Source organism: Balaenoptera acutorostrata, chromosome 20, assembly GCF_949987535.1.
Source record: "Balaenoptera acutorostrata chromosome 20, mBalAcu1.1, whole genome shotgun sequence".
Classification (NCBI taxonomy): Eukaryota; Metazoa; Chordata; class Mammalia; order Artiodactyla; family Balaenopteridae; genus Balaenoptera; species Balaenoptera acutorostrata.
Genome location: NC_080083.1, coordinates 22,361,973 through 22,381,348, shown reverse-complemented (window position 1 = coordinate 22,381,348; position 19,376 = coordinate 22,361,973). Strand labels below are relative to the sequence as shown.

At 40.1% G+C, this 19,376-nt stretch overlaps 1 protein-coding gene and 1 pseudogene across 8 annotated transcripts in view; one reads left to right on the top strand and one right to left on the bottom strand.

The window, feature by feature from the left end:
- Nucleotides 1-19,376, bottom strand: part of ACACA (acetyl-CoA carboxylase alpha) — a 210,266-nt gene that overhangs the window by 129,534 nt on the left and 61,356 nt on the right. For all 8 annotated transcript variants that reach the window (XM_057535458.1, XM_057535459.1, XM_057535463.1 and 5 more), the window contains one exon: nucleotides 18,186-18,438. In XM_057535458.1, the coding sequence (XP_057391441.1) occupies nucleotides 18,186-18,438 (253 nt within the window). The remainder of the gene's footprint in view (nucleotides 1-18,185; nucleotides 18,439-19,376) is intronic.
- Nucleotides 13,488-14,375, top strand: LOC103010246 (voltage-dependent anion-selective channel protein 2-like; annotated as a pseudogene).

Genomic DNA, 19,376 nt, shown 5'->3' with positions numbered 1-19,376 from the left:
GTAGGCAGTTCCCAAAAGAGAATCACTCTCTGCCTTTGTTATATAAGTTCAACATTCAAAAAGCAAAGCATTGCGTATAGAATAAAGCAGGCTATTTTGCACTTGATTATATCAGAAAAAATACTAAAGAGTCACTCTCAGTAATCAAGTTTGTGCTTCCTTTCACCAAAGGGATCTTTCTAAAACAACCAAACACTAACACAGCACACCCAGATCCAAAACAAAGCTAGTGTTTCTAATCTTTTATGGATGCTGCTCCCAATCCTCCTGTAATATTAGAACAAAAGAAAGAAAAAGCCACATTCATTCCTCCAAATTCAAAGCATCCTCATTTTAATCTAACATGAAAGAGTGTCCAAAGTAGACACGTACCTGGCACAAAATCCAACTAGAAGCCCACACTGATCCCAACATTGTAACATGCCAAGCACCAAGGATGATGTAGCAGTTTATCCGGCAGACTGTGATGCATTAGCTAGCCTGACTGCAAGGCAGTCTGAGTTACACTGCAGCACGCGCTGTGAGAGACTGTTTTACACTGGGGCTTTTCCAAGCAAAGAAATCTTGAATCAAGGATGTACCTCTTTTGAAAATCAACTGCCCATATATATAAATAGATTTAGCTGTGGACTCCTAATTCTGATTCACTGATCTATATGCCTATCCCTGTAGCAATGCCACACAGCCTTGATAACTGTGGCTTTACAGTCAGTTTTTGAAATCAGGTAGTTTAAGTCTTCCAACTTGGCTCTCCTTTTCCGTAATTGTTTTGTCTATTCTAGGTCCTTTGGGTTTCCATGTAAATTTTAGGATGAGTCTGGCAAATTCTAGAAAGAAAAAACAAATCCTCCTGGGATTTTGACATGGACTGTGAATTTATAGATCAATTTAGGGAAAATCACCATTTTGACAATATTGAGTTTTCCAATTCCCAAACATGGACTGTCTCTCCATTTACAGGCATACCTCATAGATATTGCGGGTTCGGTTCCACAATTCACCACCACAATAAAGTGAATATTGCAATAAAGCAAGTCACATGAATTTTTCGGTTTCCCAATGCATGGAAAAGTTATGTTTACTCTATACTATAGTCTACTAAGTGTTCAATAATAGCATTATGTCTACCAAAAAATGTACATACCTTAATTTTAAAAGATTTTATTGCTAAAAAATGCTAACCATCATCTGACAATGCAGGGTTGTCACAAACCTTCAATTTGTAAAATGCAATTATCTGTGAAGTGCAATAAAGCGAGTGCAATAAAACAAGGTCTGCCTGTATTTAGACTTTAAATTTCTTCAATTTCTCTCAGCAATGTAATATAATTTATTTTTATTTTTATTTTTTGGCTGCGTTGGGTCTTAGTTGCAGTGCACGGCCTTTTTGCTTCATTGCAGTGTGCAGGCTTCTCTCTAGTTGTGGCATGTGGGCTCTGCAGTTGCGGCACGCAGGCTTAGTTGCCCCATGGCATGTGGGATCTTAGTTCCCCGACCAGGGATCGAACTGGCATCTCGGGCATTGCAAGACGGATTCTTAACCACTGGACCACCAGGGAAGTCCCAGTAATATAATTTTTAATGTACAAGTATTACACTTTTTTTGTTGAATTTGTTCCTAAGCATTTTATTATTTTCAATGCCATAGTGAATAAAATTATTTTAATTTAATTTTTTGCTTGTTCATTGCTAGCCAGTATGCAGAAATACAACTAATTTTTGTATATGGATCTTATAGCCTGTGACCTTGCTAATCTCATTTTAAAATCCTTAACAACTTTATTGAGATATAATTCACATACCATATATTTCAGCCATTTAAAGTATATAATTCAATGGTTTTTATTATATTCACATGGTTGTGAACCATCGTCACAATCAATTTTAGAACATTTTCATTACCCCCAAAAGAAACCCTGTACTCAGTAGCAGACACTCCCTATTTCCCCCAAACCCCTCCCCAGTCCTAGGCAATGACTAATCTACTTTCTGTCTTTATAGATTTGCCTATTCTAGATATTTCATATAAATGGAATGATATCATATGCAGCTTCTTTCACTTAGCATAATGTTTTCAATGTTGTAGCATGTATCCATACTTCATTTCTCTTTATGGCCAAATAATTTTCCACTGTATGGCCATACCATATTTTGTTTATCCATTTATCAGTTGATGGATACTGGGTTGTTTCCCCTTTGTAGTTATTATAAATAATGTTGCTGTGGACATTCATGTACAAGTTTTTATGTGAACATATGCTTTCATTTCTTATGGGTATATAACTAGGAATGGAATTGTTGGAACATATGGTAAATATTTAGTTTTATAAGAAATTTCCAAATTATTTTCCAGACTGGCTTTATCATTTACATTCCCACCAACTATGTACAAGTTTTCCAATTACTCCACATTCTTGCAAACATTTGGTGTTGTCACTAGTTTTTATTTTAGGCACTCTGACAGTTGTATAGTAATACTTACTGTCTTAATTTGCACTTCCCTAATAGCTAGTGATTTTGAACATCTCTTCACATCTTTATTTGCCATCTGTATATCCTCTTTGGTGACATTTGCTTCTTTTAAATTTCTCTCTCCTTACTGAGAATATTATTTATTGATTCATTGTTGTCATACTTTTAAAAAATTCTTTAAACATGCTTTCTTTTGGTTCTTTGAATACATTTATGATACCTGATTTGAAGACTCTGTCTGCTAATCCAGTATCTATACACTCAGAGACTGTCTATATTGACTTTTTTCCTAAATATGGGCTAACTTTCCCATTTCTTTTCACATCTCATGATTTTTTTGTTGAAAACTAAACATATTAAATAATTTATTGTAGCATCTCTGGATTCTGATTTCTTTTACCCATGAAGATTGTTGTTGTTACTAATGTTTGCTTGTTTGTTTTTCTTTCTTGGCATAATAATTTGCCTGGGCTAAATCTGTGAAATCTCTCTCCCCCAAAGTGTACAATCACTGATGCCTCAGCTCAATTTCTTCTTATCATGTGTTTTTATGTTTCAACCTCCTTTCTAAGGGGTTACCTCTATGTCTGCAAAACTTAAATGTCAGCCAGTGATTAGGCAGGGGTTATACCCAAACACCCGAGGCCAGTAAGGCTTTTGTACTCTGTTCATGTGTCTGTGTGTAAGGCAGAGTAGCACATTCAAAGTTCAGGACGTTTTCAAGTAGGTCCTGGCTTTAACCTTCTGCTAAGCCCTGTCATGTCCACTCTGTGCACGCACGCAGGTTCAACCAGCAATATGCTCACCCCCACCACAAACACACCTCAGGCTAGTAGAGCGGTTGGCCCACCTCTCTCATCCCCTGCCAGATGGTCACTTCTACTGACAATGCCACTGGGGAGCATGGGCATCATCCACCACCCAAAAGGAGTATGCTCCCTTCAACTGCAGCATCAAAAACTCCAGGGCTTCCCTGGTGGCGCAGTGGTTGAGAATCTGCCTGCTAATGCAGGGGACACGGGTTCGAGCCCTGGTCTGGGAAGATCCCACATGCCACGGAGCAGCTGGGCCCGTGAGCCACAATTGCTGAGCCTGCGCGTCTGGAGCCTGTGCCCCGTGACCGGAGGGGCCGCGATAGAGAAAGGCCCGCGCACCGCGATGAAGAGCGGTCCCCGCACCGCGATGAAGAGTGGCCCCCGCTTGCCGCAACTGGAGAAAGCCCTCGCACGAACCGAAGACCCAACACAGCCAAAAATAAATAAATAAATAAATAAATAAATAAGAAAATCCTTAAAAAAAAAAAAAAAAAACTCCAGCCCTGGGCTTCCCTGGTGGCACAGTGGTTGAGAATCCACCTGCCGATGCAGGGGACACGGGTTCTGGCCCTGGTCTGGGAAGATCCCACGTGCCGCGGAGCAACTAAGCCCGTGAGCCACAACTACTGAGCCTGCGCGTCTGGAGCCTGTGCTCCGCAGCAAGAGAGGCCGCGACAGTGAGAGGCCCGCGCACTGCGATGAAGAGTGGCCCCGGCTCGCTGCAACTAGAGAAAGCCCGCGCACAGCAGCGAAGACCCAGCACAGCCAAAAATAAAATTAATTAATTAATTAATTAATTAATTAATTTAAAAAACCCAAAAAACTCCAGCCCTTATGGCATACCCACAGTGGCAAAACCTCCATGCCAACCAACCTGAGGGAAGGGAATGGGAAAAGTCCTGACAAGAACACCACAGACCCCTACTGTTCTTATTGAATTTCAGCAGTTTTTCAAATATAAACTTCTCTCAGACTGTTGTATGCCTTATAGTTGATTTTAAGGCTGAAATGGTTTTGTCAAGCTTTGTAGTTGCTTTTTGGGATTAAGGATTTGTTCATCTCCTCACTAAGTTATAGCTGGAAGTCCTGCCTGTTTTATCTACTTTTTGAGATGTAACTTCATACAATAAAGTACAAAGTCTTAATTATACACTCAATTAATTTTACATATGTACATATGCACATAACTAACCACTCCATTAAGATACCGATTATTTCCAGAGTCTCAGAAGGCTCCAGTGTGCTTCCTTTCCAGTCAATATCTTCCCCAATGTAAACACTATTCTGAACTCTATCACCATCAATCAGTTTTGCCTGTTTTTGAATTTCATATGTATAGTGCCGTACTGTATGTATTTGATCAATATTATGTCCATGAAATTCATCCATGTTGTGGCATAGCAGTAGTTTGTTCATTTTCATTGCATGTAGTATTCCATTGTGTGACTACTGCATGATTTATTTATTCTATTGGTGGACATTCTGTTTTTTATGAATTTTGACAATACTTGAACTTCATTTTTCGTGGACAAATGCACTCATTTCTTTCGGGTAAATAGCAAGGAAAGGACTTGCTTGTTGATAGAGTATATGTATGTTTACGGCTGTAAAAGATACTGCCCAAATACTTTTCTAAAGTGGCTGTGCCTAGGTTTATTCCCGTCAGCTATGTATGAGACTTCCATGTGTCGCACACCCTTGCTAACACTTGACATTGCCAGTCTTTTAATTTTGGCCTTTTTGGTTGGGATAGCAATTAATTCATTGTGATTTTTAACTTGCAAACCCCTGATGATCAACGATATTAAACAGCTTATTTTCATAAGCTTATTTGCTGTCCAGGTATCTTCTTTTGTGAAGTTCAAGTCTTTTCCTTATATTTCTATTGGGTTGAAATGTCTTCAAAAGACACTGAAATATCTTTTTCTCATTGATTTATAGGATTCTGACAGTGAGATTAATTAATATTCCTCTTTCAGCAACTGAGAACAATTAGGCAAAAAAGATCAAGGAAACAGAAAAACAGCACAATTGAAAAACTCAACTGACATGTATAGAATTTTATAACCAACAACTACAAAATACACATTCATTGCAAGTATTTATAAAACTTTACCAGGGAATTCCCTGGCAGTCAAGTGGTTCGGACTCAGTGCTTTCACTGCTGAGGGCTCAGGTTCAATCCCTGGTCGGGGAACTAAGATCCTGCAAGCCACACGGCACAGCCAAAAAAAAAAAAATCCAAAAAACAAAAACAAAACAAAACAAAAAAAAAAAACTTTACCAAAGTAGACCATATGCTAAGCCATAAAGTATAAACAAATTTCAAAAATTTGAAATTACATAGAGTATATCCTCTGAATACAATGGATTAAACTAAAAATCAATGACAAAGATAAGAATATGAGTACAGATACAAGTAAGCTTGAAATTAAGTGTTGGGAGGAAGAATTTCTGGCCTGATAGTTTCTATTTTCTCCATGAAATATGAGGCAAAGTTATGAACTGAAAGTGTGTCTAGAAGAGGCAGGGACTAGCAGAAAGGGAGACTGCTGGTTTAAGGACAATGGAAAAGAATGAAACTGTTGTGGAAAAAAATGGAAGGCCAAATTTCCAGAAGAGAACTACAAAATAGTAGAAAGAACAAGAAGAATTTCACAGCACAGCCAGCATTTGAGAAGGACCTTAAAACGTGAGGACCCCAAAGTATGAAAGGAATTTCAACAGTCGGGAGAAGGGCATTCCAATAAGAAAACCTGAGAGAGCTTGGGGGAGGAGAAAGAAAGAGGGGTGGGGGGAGTAGTGGGAGGGGGAGGGGGAGGAGAGGGGGGGAGAGGGAGCAAGTGAGCAGATCCTATTTTGCCCTTAAGTAACTATTGTATTTTCTTCCTTGCCATCAACTTCTTAAAGAGGTGAACTTGAAATTCCTGTTCTTTCACCATTTGTTGACTACTTTATCTCTTGCCATCTACTCAAAGCTGTTCGCCTCAGGCTTCTTCTACTCCTAACTCCAGTGCTTTTTCTCCATCTTTCATCTCTATTCACCACTTCATGTCACATCTTCTACCTTAAAATCATCTTTCCTCTGGTTTTCTTGGTTCTCCTTCTACCTCACCGATCATTTCCTGTCTCCTTTTTCCCCCTCCTTCCACCTGAAGGTAGACATTTCCTTAAGATACGTTTCCCTTCTACCTATATACTCTTCCTCACAGTGATCAAATCTACTTGCACAACTTTAATTTCAATGCAACAAACATTTATTAAGCATATACTATATGCCAGGCATTGCTCTAAACTCTGAAAAAGTGGTCCTCAGCTCAGGTTTCAGATCAGACTCACCTAGAGAGTAGCAGAATGACCAGAGACTGTAATTTAATCAGTCTGAGACAGGGCTCAGGAACCCATATTTCTTTAAAGCTCTGTAGATGATTCTGCTGTACAGCCAAACCTAAATACTGTTTTCCATCTTTTTTAAAAAAAAAAAATTTTATTTATTTATTTATTTATTTATTTTTGGCTGCATTGGGTCTTCGTTGCTGTGCGTAGGCTTTCTCTAGTTGCAGCGAGCGGGGGCTACTCTTCATTGTGGTGCACGGGCTTCTCATTGTCGTGGCTTCTCTTGTTGCAGAGCATGGGCTCCAGGCGCATGGGCTTCAGTAGTTGTGGCTCTCAGGCTCAGTAGTTGTGGCACACGGGCTTAGTTGCTCCACGGCATGTGGGATCTTCCTGGACCAGGGCTCGAACCCGTGTCCCCTGCATTGGCAGGCGGATTCTTAGCCACTGTGCCACCAGGGAAGTCCCCATGTTTTCCATCTTATATATGTCTTAGTGTTAGGGGAACCACTGACTGAAACCGCCCACCCTGGCCAGGCAAGATAGTAGCTGCTTGCAACAGGAGGTCCTGGTAAGGAACGCAGAACTAACAAGCTCCCAACAACTGGAAGAATTTGGGAAAGGTCAAAAGGAGAGAGGAGACGCCAGTCCGTGTGTCCTACCAACCTCCCAGAATCCTTTTCGTTGGAATCCATCTTGGCTGAGTGATGCCCACACCACCAGGAAGGACCCTGAGTCAGAGTGATTGGACAGAGACAACTGGAAACTAACCCAATTACCATAAAACCCGAGACTGCGAGCCACGCGGCAGAGCAGATCTCCTGGGTTCCCTTACCCTACTGTTCTCCTCCTGGGCACCCCTTCCCAATAAAGTCTCTTGCTTTGTCAGCACATGTGTCTCCTCGGACAATTCACTTCTGAGTGTTAAACAAGAGCCCACTCTCGGGCCCTGGCAGGGGTCCTTCTTCCTGCAACATTAGTATGACATACAAGATCCTTAACCATCTGACCTTTATCTCACCAGCCTCTTCTTCCACTGCTCTAACTACCTTGTCCCCCTTACACTCCAGTGATACTCCATGTCCTACAACTGCCTGAACATGCTGGATGTTTCCACAGCCTGGTACCTTTACACATGTTGTCAACCTCACCATCTCTACCCTTTCTACTACACACACACCTATGTCTGTTAGCTTGTCTTGTCTGTTTTCTGTTCATCCTTCAAAACCCAGTTCAAACATCTCTGAGACATTAGTGGGCCCCTTACAGATCTCATTAAGCCCATCATAATGATTACAGCTGTTGTGAGTATTAGAAATAACATTAGCAGACTTCCCTGGTGGTGCAGTGGTTAAGAATCCACCTGCCAATACAGGGGAACGGGTTCAAGCCCTGGTCCGGGAAGATTCCACATGCCGCGGAGCAACTAAGCCCGTGTGCCACAACTACTGAGCTGGTGCTCTAGAGCCCGCGAGCCACAACTACTGAGCCCGTGTGCCACAACTACTGAAGCCCACGTGCCTAGAGACCATGCGCCGCAACAAGAGAAGCCACCACAATAAGAAGCCTACACACCGCAACGAAGAGTAGCCCCCGCTCACTGCAGCTAGAGAAAGCCCTCATGCAGCAACGAATGCCCAACACAGCCAAAAATAAATGAATAAATTTTTAAAATAATTTAAAAAAAAAAAGAAAGAAAGAACATGAGGACCCTGGCACAGTGTTTGGCTAGACACTAAAATATCCTATGGATAATGCAGACCCACTGAATAGTGCTGTGAGATGATCAGTTTACCTTAGAGAGATGACAATGGCCATGTGGCGCTTATACTGTGTGGGGAAAGAGACTGGAGAAGCGCTAAAATACTACTGCCATAATCCAAATAAGAAATAAGAGCAAGAGCAATGGCAGTAGCAATGGAAAGAAGGCGATGAATTCAAGAATTATTGGGGGATAGCATCAACAAGAATATGTAGGGTTTCCCTGGTGGCGCAGAGGTTAAAAATCCTCCTGCCAATGCAGGGGACATGGGTTTGAGCCCTGGTCCGGGAAGATCCTACATGCCGCAGAGCAACTAAGCCCGAGCACCACAACTACTAAGCCTGTGCTCTAGAGCCCGCAAGTCACAACTACTGAGCCGACACGCCACAACCACTGAAGCCTGCGTGCCTAGAGCCTGTGCTCCGCAACAAGAGAAGCCACTGCAAATGAGAAGCCCGTGGACCGCAACGAAGAGGAGCCCCTGCTCACCGCAACTAGAGAAAGCCCACGTGCAACAACGAAGACCCAACACAGCCAAGAATGAATGAATGAATGAATAAATAAATAAATAAAAACAAAAAACAAGCCTATTCAAGCACCTAAGAGGGAAGGATCAGAAAAGAGAATTGGGAGATTATGTTCGTAAAACATAGGGAGTAGTTTCAACAGCGAGAGAAAAGCCAACACTGTTGACTGGGGCCATTAGGAGGTCACCAGTGAGTTTTCTAAGAGTAACTACAAGAAATGGTAAATGCAGAAGCCCAAATGCACTAGATTAAGAAGTGAATGGGACTACCAGTTGAAAGTGTGAGCATTTGTTTATTACTGTTCCCTACCAAAATCACAAAAATGACAATAAAATAGCAAAAGAGGTATAAAGATATAAGGACAAAGAGAATGGTAGAAGAGACCCCCAACAGATTATAGATGTCAAAAAATTTTTTGGAAAATAGAAAGTAGATTGTCAAGGAGTAATAAACTGCCTCAGAAACCAAAGAGCCCATAGTAGGGAAAGCCACTTAGAAACAAGCATAACTCTACTTTAGCACTCTGAAAAAGTCACGTTTATGAAAGATTTTTAAGGACATGAGAAAATATTGTTATGTGGGGAAAAAAAGCAGGAAACAGAGCTGTGCATTCATTACAACATCACCTATGTATATACTTTTTAATGAAATTTATCCTTAAGGGGTAAAAAACACTGAAAGGAAACATATCAAATATTAACAGCAGTTATTGCTGGATGGTCATATCCTGGATTGTTTTTCATTTCTTTCTTTATACTTTTTGGATTTCCAAATTTTCTCTAATAGGCATACATCTCATAATTTTTAAAAATTTAAGTAGTAAAAGCAAACTTCCCTTTTAAATTCATATTAACAGGAAAAACAGAGGGGGAAAATGTATGCATTACACTAAGAGTACTAAAAGGAATAAACACTTTCAAGCAGCTGTCCTGAACATTAGAACATTTGTAATTTCATGCCTACAATTAGCTACATTTGTAGAATAAACTCTGGAGACTATAATAGGGACACAGACAGAGACAGCTCCTGTTTTCTGAATGGAAAGAAGGAATGAGTGGGAGATAGAGACAGGAAACTACTGCCCTCAGCAAAAAAGTACCACGTTGCAGATCTCATAATGACCTTCTCTGTCTACTACACTTCTGAGGTACCATGGCAACTGGGAACCTCAGAATATCAAGGAAGGAGTATTGAGAGTAAAGAGTTCGGAGAGCTGCTGGGGGAAGGGGGGAAGCTCAGGGAAGCTAAATGGGAAATCCTAAGAAAGCCAAACATAAGAACACTCTCACAGGCCCATCGGCAAGCAAAGCCATAATATAAACTCAAAACTAGAGCCAGTTTCCTTATTCCCCATGTCACAGCTCGAGAGAGATGAGCCAAAAGATAGGAAGGGGAAATGAAGTTTCCTGCCCTCTCAGTAATGGTTATTCTCAACATATAAAATTATAACATTGACAGTAAATGTTTGCTGTAATCAAAAGCCTTTCATATCTAAATTCCCAAAAGCCCTAATATGAAAATTTACCTCACAAATGGACTCCTCCATAATAAATAATATATTATACCAGTATGACACATTTTACTTTTCCAAAGGCTTTTGCAGCTATTTATTTTCACCTCCATCACTAGATTTAAATGAAATCACTTCAGACTCAGGAGTTTAAAAGTGAGAGACTAAAAAATAAACAGAATCCTTGTTTCTTTCCAGGTCAAACACAAATATATACAGCTAAAACTAGAAAGCTCTTGTTCTTCATAGCTTTTGGTCAAATCGTACTATATTTTATAATGGTCACTTTCATTATGATTGTACAATCCACTAAAATATCATCATTAATGCAACACCAAATTGTTGTGCTACACATGCTATAACAATAAAAAGTGTGGAATGGTAAATTATCCTTTATTTTTCCTTCCATTTATCTCTATACCACCAAACTATCACTAGTAGCCATATACTTTCATGATTTGCTACCTTCCTTTCCAACGAGTCACTGTCACCAAAAAAAAAGAGGGTACCGATAGATTAAGAAATTTAAGGGATATAATATACAACGTATGGTCCTGGATTTGATACCAGTTTGGATGAACCAGGATTTTAGAGTCAACTGGAGAAATTTGAATGTGGTGTACATATTAAATGAGATGAAAATTTATTGAAATACAAAAGTGGAAATTTTTGACAAAAAAGAGACTGTAAAACAATGTGTACAGGATGATCTCATTTCAGTAGCAAGAAACGCATATGCACATATGCACAGAAAAGGATCCAGAAGACTATACAATAGGGTATTAGCAGGAGTTATCTCTGGGTGGTGGATATACAAGGCTTTATGTTTGCTTTCTAGTATTTTGTTTTTAATTTTCCTTATTGCTTCTTTAATAAAGCATTATGTAAAAATATATTTTCAGGGACTTCCCTGGCAGTCCAGTGGTTAAGACTTTGTCTTCCAATGCAGGCGGTGCAGGTTCAATCCCTGGTCCAGGAGCTAAGAGCCCACATGCCTCACGGCCAAAAAACCAAAACATAAAACAGAAGCAATATTGTAACAAATTCAATAAAGACTTTAAAAAAAAAGGTCCACATCAAAAAAAAAAAAATCTAAAATATATATATATATATTTTCTAACTTCTGTCCCTTTTAAACAAGGCTGACATTTAATTAGAGAAAAATTGCTCAAAGAGACCACAACCTATCTATTACACCCAGGGTTCTTGTTTTAGTGTAGTGGCTGACAGTATGCGCTCTGACTGGGCAATTCCCCATCCATAAACTCCCCATCCATAAATTGTGGGTAATAAGAGTATATTATTACTTACCTCGTGGGTTTGCTGTGGTGGAGATGAAGTGTGACACTCCACATAAAGCACATCAGAGAGTTTGGCATATAGTAAAGCCCTTGATAATGTTACCAATCATTACTATTATTTTTCTAATTAGTCACTGAGAAAACAGGACTGCTAATTCATACAGACAATGTGAAAAATAGGATAGGATGTAGCAGGAATAGGTCAGCTCTCTCTCTTACTATTCTTTTTTTTTTTTTTTTTTAAAAAGGTTTTTATTTATTTATTTATTTATTTATTTAATTTATGGCTGTGTTGGGTCTTCGTTTCTGTGCGAGGGCTTTCTCTAGTTGCGGCAAGTGGGGGCCAATCTTCATCGCGGTGCGCGGGCCTCTCATTATCGCGGCCTCTCTTGTTGCGGAGCACAGACTCCAGATGCGCAGGCTCAGTAATTGTGGCTCACGGGCCTAGTTGCTCCGCGGCATGTGGGATCTTCCCAGACCAGGGCTCGAACCCGTGTCCCCTGCATTGGCAGGCAGATTCTCAACCACTGCGCCACCAGGGAAGCCCTCTCTTACTATTCTTGTTCCCTATAACTTCCCTCTTGACCCAGTCAATGGGAATGGAAGCTGAGAGCCACTCCCAGATGCTCTCAGATTCTAACTAAGGTTAGAATCACCTTATTTCTTATGCATGAAGCTCGGTACAGCTCTATATGAAATTTTTAATATGACCATGAAGTGCGGTATCTAGGAGCTGATCCCAGATTCGGTATATTACCTGTCTGCATTCCGTGACTGGCGTCATTGGAGAAACTTTAAAGATTATTTCTAATTAGAAAATAGCATCAAAACTCTCTAGTTAGATTCTTCTGCAGAGTCAAACACGTTATAGACAATCTCATATGTGAATTCTAAATTTTCTAAGATATTGGTAAAGTACTTTTCTTTCTAGACCATAAAGGAGATAGGAATATAACTCACCTTCAAGAAGCCCTCCCTGAGTGAACTGAGTGACTCTCTCCTTCCACAGCAGCAACTACTTTCTTAAACCCCAGCTACAGGACATCTTAGGCTCTATATATATATATATATATATATATATATATATATATATATATATACACACACACACATATACACACACACAAACAACAGCATTTACAGATTGTTCGCAAATAAAGTCATTAACCAAACATGCTTGCTAAGCATAAAATGTTGGCCCTTTGATATTTTGAGTATACATTTTTAAGAAGTTTAAGAGAAAATTGAGATGGAGTTTCAAATACATGAATTATAGTATAAAAAAGACTTAAAGAAATCACAGTACCTTAAGAGGTAAAAGATTCAACTGTGAGGCTAACCTGTCTCAAACCGGACTTCAACCAGGAAATCAGCATACTATTTGACAAAACTGATTACTATCTTTGTTTGTTTGATAGTGTGATAGTGTGGGGTAATCTGGATTTGCACAGCATTGTAAGTATGCAGAACAATCTGACCTCAGGAGGCATCCCACAAGGAGCAGAGAAAATGTCAATATCCATACAACTAGATGGCTCTATTATATGCCACCAAATCATACATTAGGTATCAAAAGTGAGATGCCTACATTCAGTCTTTAATGGTTTTTCTCCTCAAATGTTCAATTAAATTTTTTTTCAATTAAATATTAATAATGAACTTCGCCCTCCAACCTTGGCAGCTGCAGCCCGACCCCGAGTGAGCTGCCTCAGCCCCCTACCCCAGGAGACCACCAGATCACCTTTTCCCAAGGTCTACCGACAGAACTGCCCAAGGCCAATGTGTATTTCTCCATCATGTGCTGACTATGGCAAAGCTGCCAGAGATATTTTCAACAAAGGATTTGGTTTTGGGCTGGTGAAACTAGATGTGAAAACAAAGTCATGCAGTGGGGTGGAATTCTCAACATCTGGTTAATCTAACACAGACACTGGTAAAGTTACTGGGACCTTGGATACCAAATATAAATGGTGTGAGTATGGTCTGACTTTCACAGAAAAGTGGAACACTGATAACACTCTGGGAACAGAAATCGCTATTGAAGACCAGATTTGTCAAGGTTTGAAACTGACATCCGATACCACCTTTTCACCAAACACGGGAAAGAAAAGCGGTAAAATCAAGTCTTCTTACAAGAGGGAGTGTATAAACCTTGGTTGTGATGTTGGCTTTGATTTTGCTGGACCTACAATCCACGGTTCAGCGGTCTTTGGTTATGAGGGCTGGCTTGCTGGGCACCAGATGACTTTTGACAGTGCCAAATCAAAGCTGACAAGGAATAATTTTGCAGTGGGCTACAGGACTGGGGACTTCCAGCTACACACTAACATCAATGATGGGACAGAATTTGGAGGGTCAATTTATCAGAAAGTACGTGAAGATCTTGACACTTCAGTAAACGCTGCTTGGAACCAACTGCACTAGCTTTGGCACTGCAGGAACCAACTGCACTAGCTTTGGCATTGCAGCTAAATATCAGTTGGATCCCACTGTTTCCATTTCTGCAAAAGTCAACAACTCTAGTTTAATTGGAGTGTGTGCTACACTCATACTCTGAGGCCTGGTGTGAAGCTTACACTGTCTGCTCTGGTAGATGGCAAGAGCATTAATGCTGGAGGCCACAAGCTTGGGCTTGCCCTGGAGTTGGAGGCTTAATCCACCTGAACGAAACCTCTGAGAATGGATATCAGAAGATTTGGCCTTAATATATTTCCAATGTGACCAGCCGGCTTTCCCTGCCCCCCAGAAGGTGATCAAAACAAAGGATGATCTAAACAAGAGCTGTATTTTAAATATTTAGAGAGTTACTTGTTAGCTGGTTTCTAGTTGAATTGGTTATCTATCTAGTTACCAATGCTGCAGTCGTGCAGTCACTTATACATTATTTAAATATATTTTACTGTTAAATGCGCTACCCACCAATAATGAAATAGACCTTTATGAAAACTGAAAAAAAAATAATAATAGTAAGGTTCAGAAATGTATCGACCTAGCTGATATACAGGTCACAAACCCTAGCTGATCTTCTCTAAAAATAAAAAGCCAAAGCACAGTTATCTACCATGATGCCTATATATTCCCACCAAGCTACAACTACTTTCTTAGGGTATTATTTTCAAATGTCTGGGTCATAAAGCTTAGAGAGTGATTAATCCAATCTTACCCTGGCACTCTAGAAAACATGTGATGCAAGTCATCTCCAACTCTGGAAAAGTCTATTTTCTTTTTCTGCCTATTCATCCATCACACCCACTAGACTTCTCATTGAGCACCTAAAACAAAGCCCTAACCTGAGAGAGGGGCCCACTCTCATCCTTTACTATGGCAATTACTTCACTTGGTTTTAGATGACCTCCAGTTAGCATCTTTTGAGAATGTACCTGCCTCTTTAATCGGTATCAGTTGTGAAGGATTAAGACTATTCATTCTGGGAGCTAATCCTAAACTCAGCCAGTCTCTATTTAATTTGGGTTCAAAGGGCGAAAAGGAGTATCTGAATCAATATCATCATTTTCACAGATGAGGAATATGAGTCCAAAGAGGTAACATGAATTGTCTGTGGTCACCTACTTAATTGGTGGCAAATGTCAGAACAGTCCTTTCTAATATATAAAATGAATTTGGAACAATTTAAATTACCCCCCAAGGGGCTTCCCGGGTGGCGCAGTGGTTGAGAATCTGCCTGCCAATGCAGGGGACACTGGTTCAAGCCCTGGTCTGGGAAGATCCCACATGCCGCAGAGCAACTAGGCCCGTGAGCCACAATTACTGAGCCTGCGCGTCTGGAGCCCGTGCTCCTCAACAAGAGAGGCCGTGACAGTGAGAGGCCCGCGCACCGCGATGAAGAGTGGCCCTCACTTGCCACAACTAGAGAAAGCCCTCGCACAGAAACGAAGACCCAACACAACCAAAAATAAATAAATAAATAAATAAAAATTAAAAATAAATAAATAAATAAATAAATAAATTACCCCCCAAGGACATCATATCCACAAGTGACTTAAGAAATAAATCAATGGGGACTTCCCTGGTGGTGCAGTGGTTAAGAATCCACCTGCCAATGCAGGCAACACGGGTTCGATCCCACATGCCGCAGAGCAACAAAGTCCATGTGCCACAACTACTGAGCCTACGCTCTACAGCCTGCGAGCCACAACTACTGAGCCCACACATCGCAACTACTGAAGCTCACATGCTCTAGGGCTGGCGTGCTGCAACTACTGAGCCCATGTGCTGCAATTACTGAAGCCCGGGGGGCCTAGAGCCCATGCTCCACAACAAGAGAAGCCACCACAATGAGAAGCCCATATGCCACAACAAAGAGTAGCTCCCGCTCGCCACAACTAGAGAAAGCCCGTGCGTAGCAATGAAGACCCAATGCAGCCAAAAAAAAAAAAAAAAAGTGATGGAAGTTTAAAAAAAAAAAATGAATCAATGGAGAACCTTTGTTCTATTTTGGAACATTAGCTATCTGAGAAGCAAGTAGAAACTGGCACTGTCTCCTTCCCAGGCTGCTGATCACACATCAATCCGTGGTTCCTCCACAAGCTATAGGCATGAGTTTTGCAACAGAAGGGCATGCAAAGAAATTCTCAAGTGCTCATACCACTGACCCCATAGACTTTGCAATAAGAGCCATCAACTTTGGGAATGATTTGGCAACTATAAACTGCCTTGTAATATCATCAGCTGAATTTCTTATAATGGTATTTATCTCACCATTGCCAAACTCACAATTTCCTAATCCAATGAATGGATATCCTGCTTCACTTGGCCTCAAATTGGACAAATTTCTCAAGTGCTGTGTGGCTTTAAGGATTTAGATTTCATCCAGTCTTTCTCAACAGTGGCACCATCACATTGTGAGAACAATTCTCCGTTGTGTGTGATTATCCAGTACATTGCAGAAGGTTTCGAATCTTTGGTCCTGGCCTTCTCGATGCAAGTAATCCCACCAGTCACAACCCCCACTCATTTACAAATGACCTCAGGGATACCGCCCCCAGTATTAGCCTTCAGGCCAACCATTAAGTGAACTATTAAGTAAGAAAAAATGTTTACATAAAGATAAAAACCTGACCTCTTTTCCCTGCTACTAAATACTGACTTCTATTCCTCTTTTTAGCCCAGAGATTAGATATAATACTTTATTCACTAACTCCTAAAAACCAACTTTGTCTGCACTAGTTATATAATTAAAACACTTGTATGGTCAGGGAAATAGGGGAGAAAAGTTACTTCAATGGAATCCGGGCATCTAACTTTGAATTCCAGTCTTCTAGCTATTTACCTTTAAGGCAAGTTATTTTCCCTCTTTAGACCTCAGTTTTCTCATCTATTTAAATAAAAAGCATTAGGCTAAATTATCTCGCTGGTTCATTGCAGTTCTAGGAAAAGTAAAACATAATTAACTTGCTTAACTCTTTTCTTTCGACCTCCACGTAGCCAAACAGGGGTGACCACTGACACTCACTACTTCATGTTTCAGAAGCAAGGACCCCAAATCCCCAGGGATAACCATAAGGCAGGACAGTCGCATTCAGCCAGACCCAGTATAGGATTTTACTACAGAATCTGTATCTTGAGTGTATAAAAAGGAGCTGAATTATTTTATGATCCATTAATTAGAGAAGCACCAAGATAATAACAGCAGCAATAGTCACCCTAATTTATGTTTGTCTAGGCTAACCGATAATCTCAACCCTAGCTGTATATCAGAATCACTCAAATAGCTTTAAATAAAAATGCCCCAGCTCCAAGCCAGGCCGGTATCACCTGAATCAGAATTTCTGGGGATGGGGATCATTTCTTAAGGTCCCCCAAGCGATTCTGATGTACAGTAAAAACCAAGAACCACTAATTCAGACTTTTCAATCCAAGAAACGCAAAGCAAATGACCAAAAGTTCACACACTGGTTGTACAATCAAACATCAATAAGTAAGAATAATCTAGTGTTACTATTTACTGGCATTCTCAATTACATGTAGAGAACGGCATTTCTAGAGAAAAAGGAGAGCTCTACAACAACCCCTTGTTCCTCAATAAAGACTGGCCCTGCCAGAATTAGAATATAACTTTCTGACATGATAAAGCAGTTCAAAAGAAGACTACTACAAATTTGCCCACCCCTGGAAAAGTCCTATCAATCATCAGGCAGTTATAACAGTGTTAGTCAAAGTAGTACGGAGACTGAAATTCCTCACTCTTACTTGCTAGGTCTCACTAAAAGACCTAGCATGTGGGAGGAACGGGAGAAAGTTTAGAGGAACATTTAGGAAAAGACACTTTCAAAACCTGCACTCCAGGCAAAATACATCATTTCCCACTTACTTATCAAAAAGTCCAATGATACAGAAAAAGGTGAAAAAATCTTGGCTCAAATTATTCTTGCTCTTTTCAGAACAAGATCAGTGAAACCAATAGGACAGATTAAATAAGTAAAACATTAAACTTCTCTGACTTACCTCATGTGTAAGGCCAAGCCATCCTGTAGGCTAGAGATCCCCAAGTCAGAGAGCGTATCTGAGCAGACAGAGGCTGGTGACAGAGAGCCCTCCTTCTCCTCCAGTAGGTCCAGCTTCACCAGGTTGCTAATCTCATCCTCTGAGTTATCTTCAGACACGGAACCAATTATGAATCGGGAGTGCTGGTTCAGCTCCACAGGTTTGGCCAAGGAAGAAGGTTCATCCATTATTCCTTCAAAATGATCTCTCAGGGCTATGGAGAAGATGAAGGGTAAGTGAGAAAAGCAGGTTATGGATAATAACCTGTATCTGAGGAAAGTCACAGGTTAGACCTAGTACACCACAGCTGGCACTTGGAAGCAAGGCAGAATTTGAGAACTAGTTTATTTGGCTATTCTTTTTCAAGGCCTTTGCTTTCTAAAAGAAAAGAAAATCCAGATCATGGGAACTATGCCTAAAAAATTAAAATCAGTTCCCTTTTCCTCAAAGAACATTCTCTCTAAAAACTATAAGCCATTCCCAATATCTATCAATTTGGTGATGTCCAAGAGATAATAATGATCAGTGGAGAAATCTCTGCAGTAGGTGAAAGCTGCTGGTTGTGATACTGCGATTTCAGTTGTTAGTATTGGGGAGAATGCAGGGTAAGGGTTTGGGGAGAGCGGTGGTCATTTGAAACTTGGTGTTTACATAACTATCATCTGGTTCCAAACACTATACTGTGAGAGGCTATGAATTTTACATAAGTGTATATACATATAAATATACACACATGAAGTACATTTACATATGTACATACATATATAAGGCAAACTAAATGTGTGTATACATATACTACACACACACACAGCTTGCTTTAAAACAAACTCCAGATGAGTATTTTTTAATTTAAAAAAATCTTAGCCACGGCAATCAGAGAAGAAAAAGAAATAAAAGGAATACAAATTGGAAAAGAAGAAGTAAAACTGTCACTGTTTGCGGATGACATGATACTATACATAGAGAATCCTAAAACTGCCACCAGAAAACTGCTAGAGCTAATTAATGAATATGGTAAAGTTGCAGGTTACAAAATTAATGCACAGAAATCTCTTGCATTCCTATACACTAATGATGAAAAATCTGAAAGAGAAATTATGGAAACACTCCCATTTACCATTGCAACAAAAAGAATAAAATACCTAGGAATAA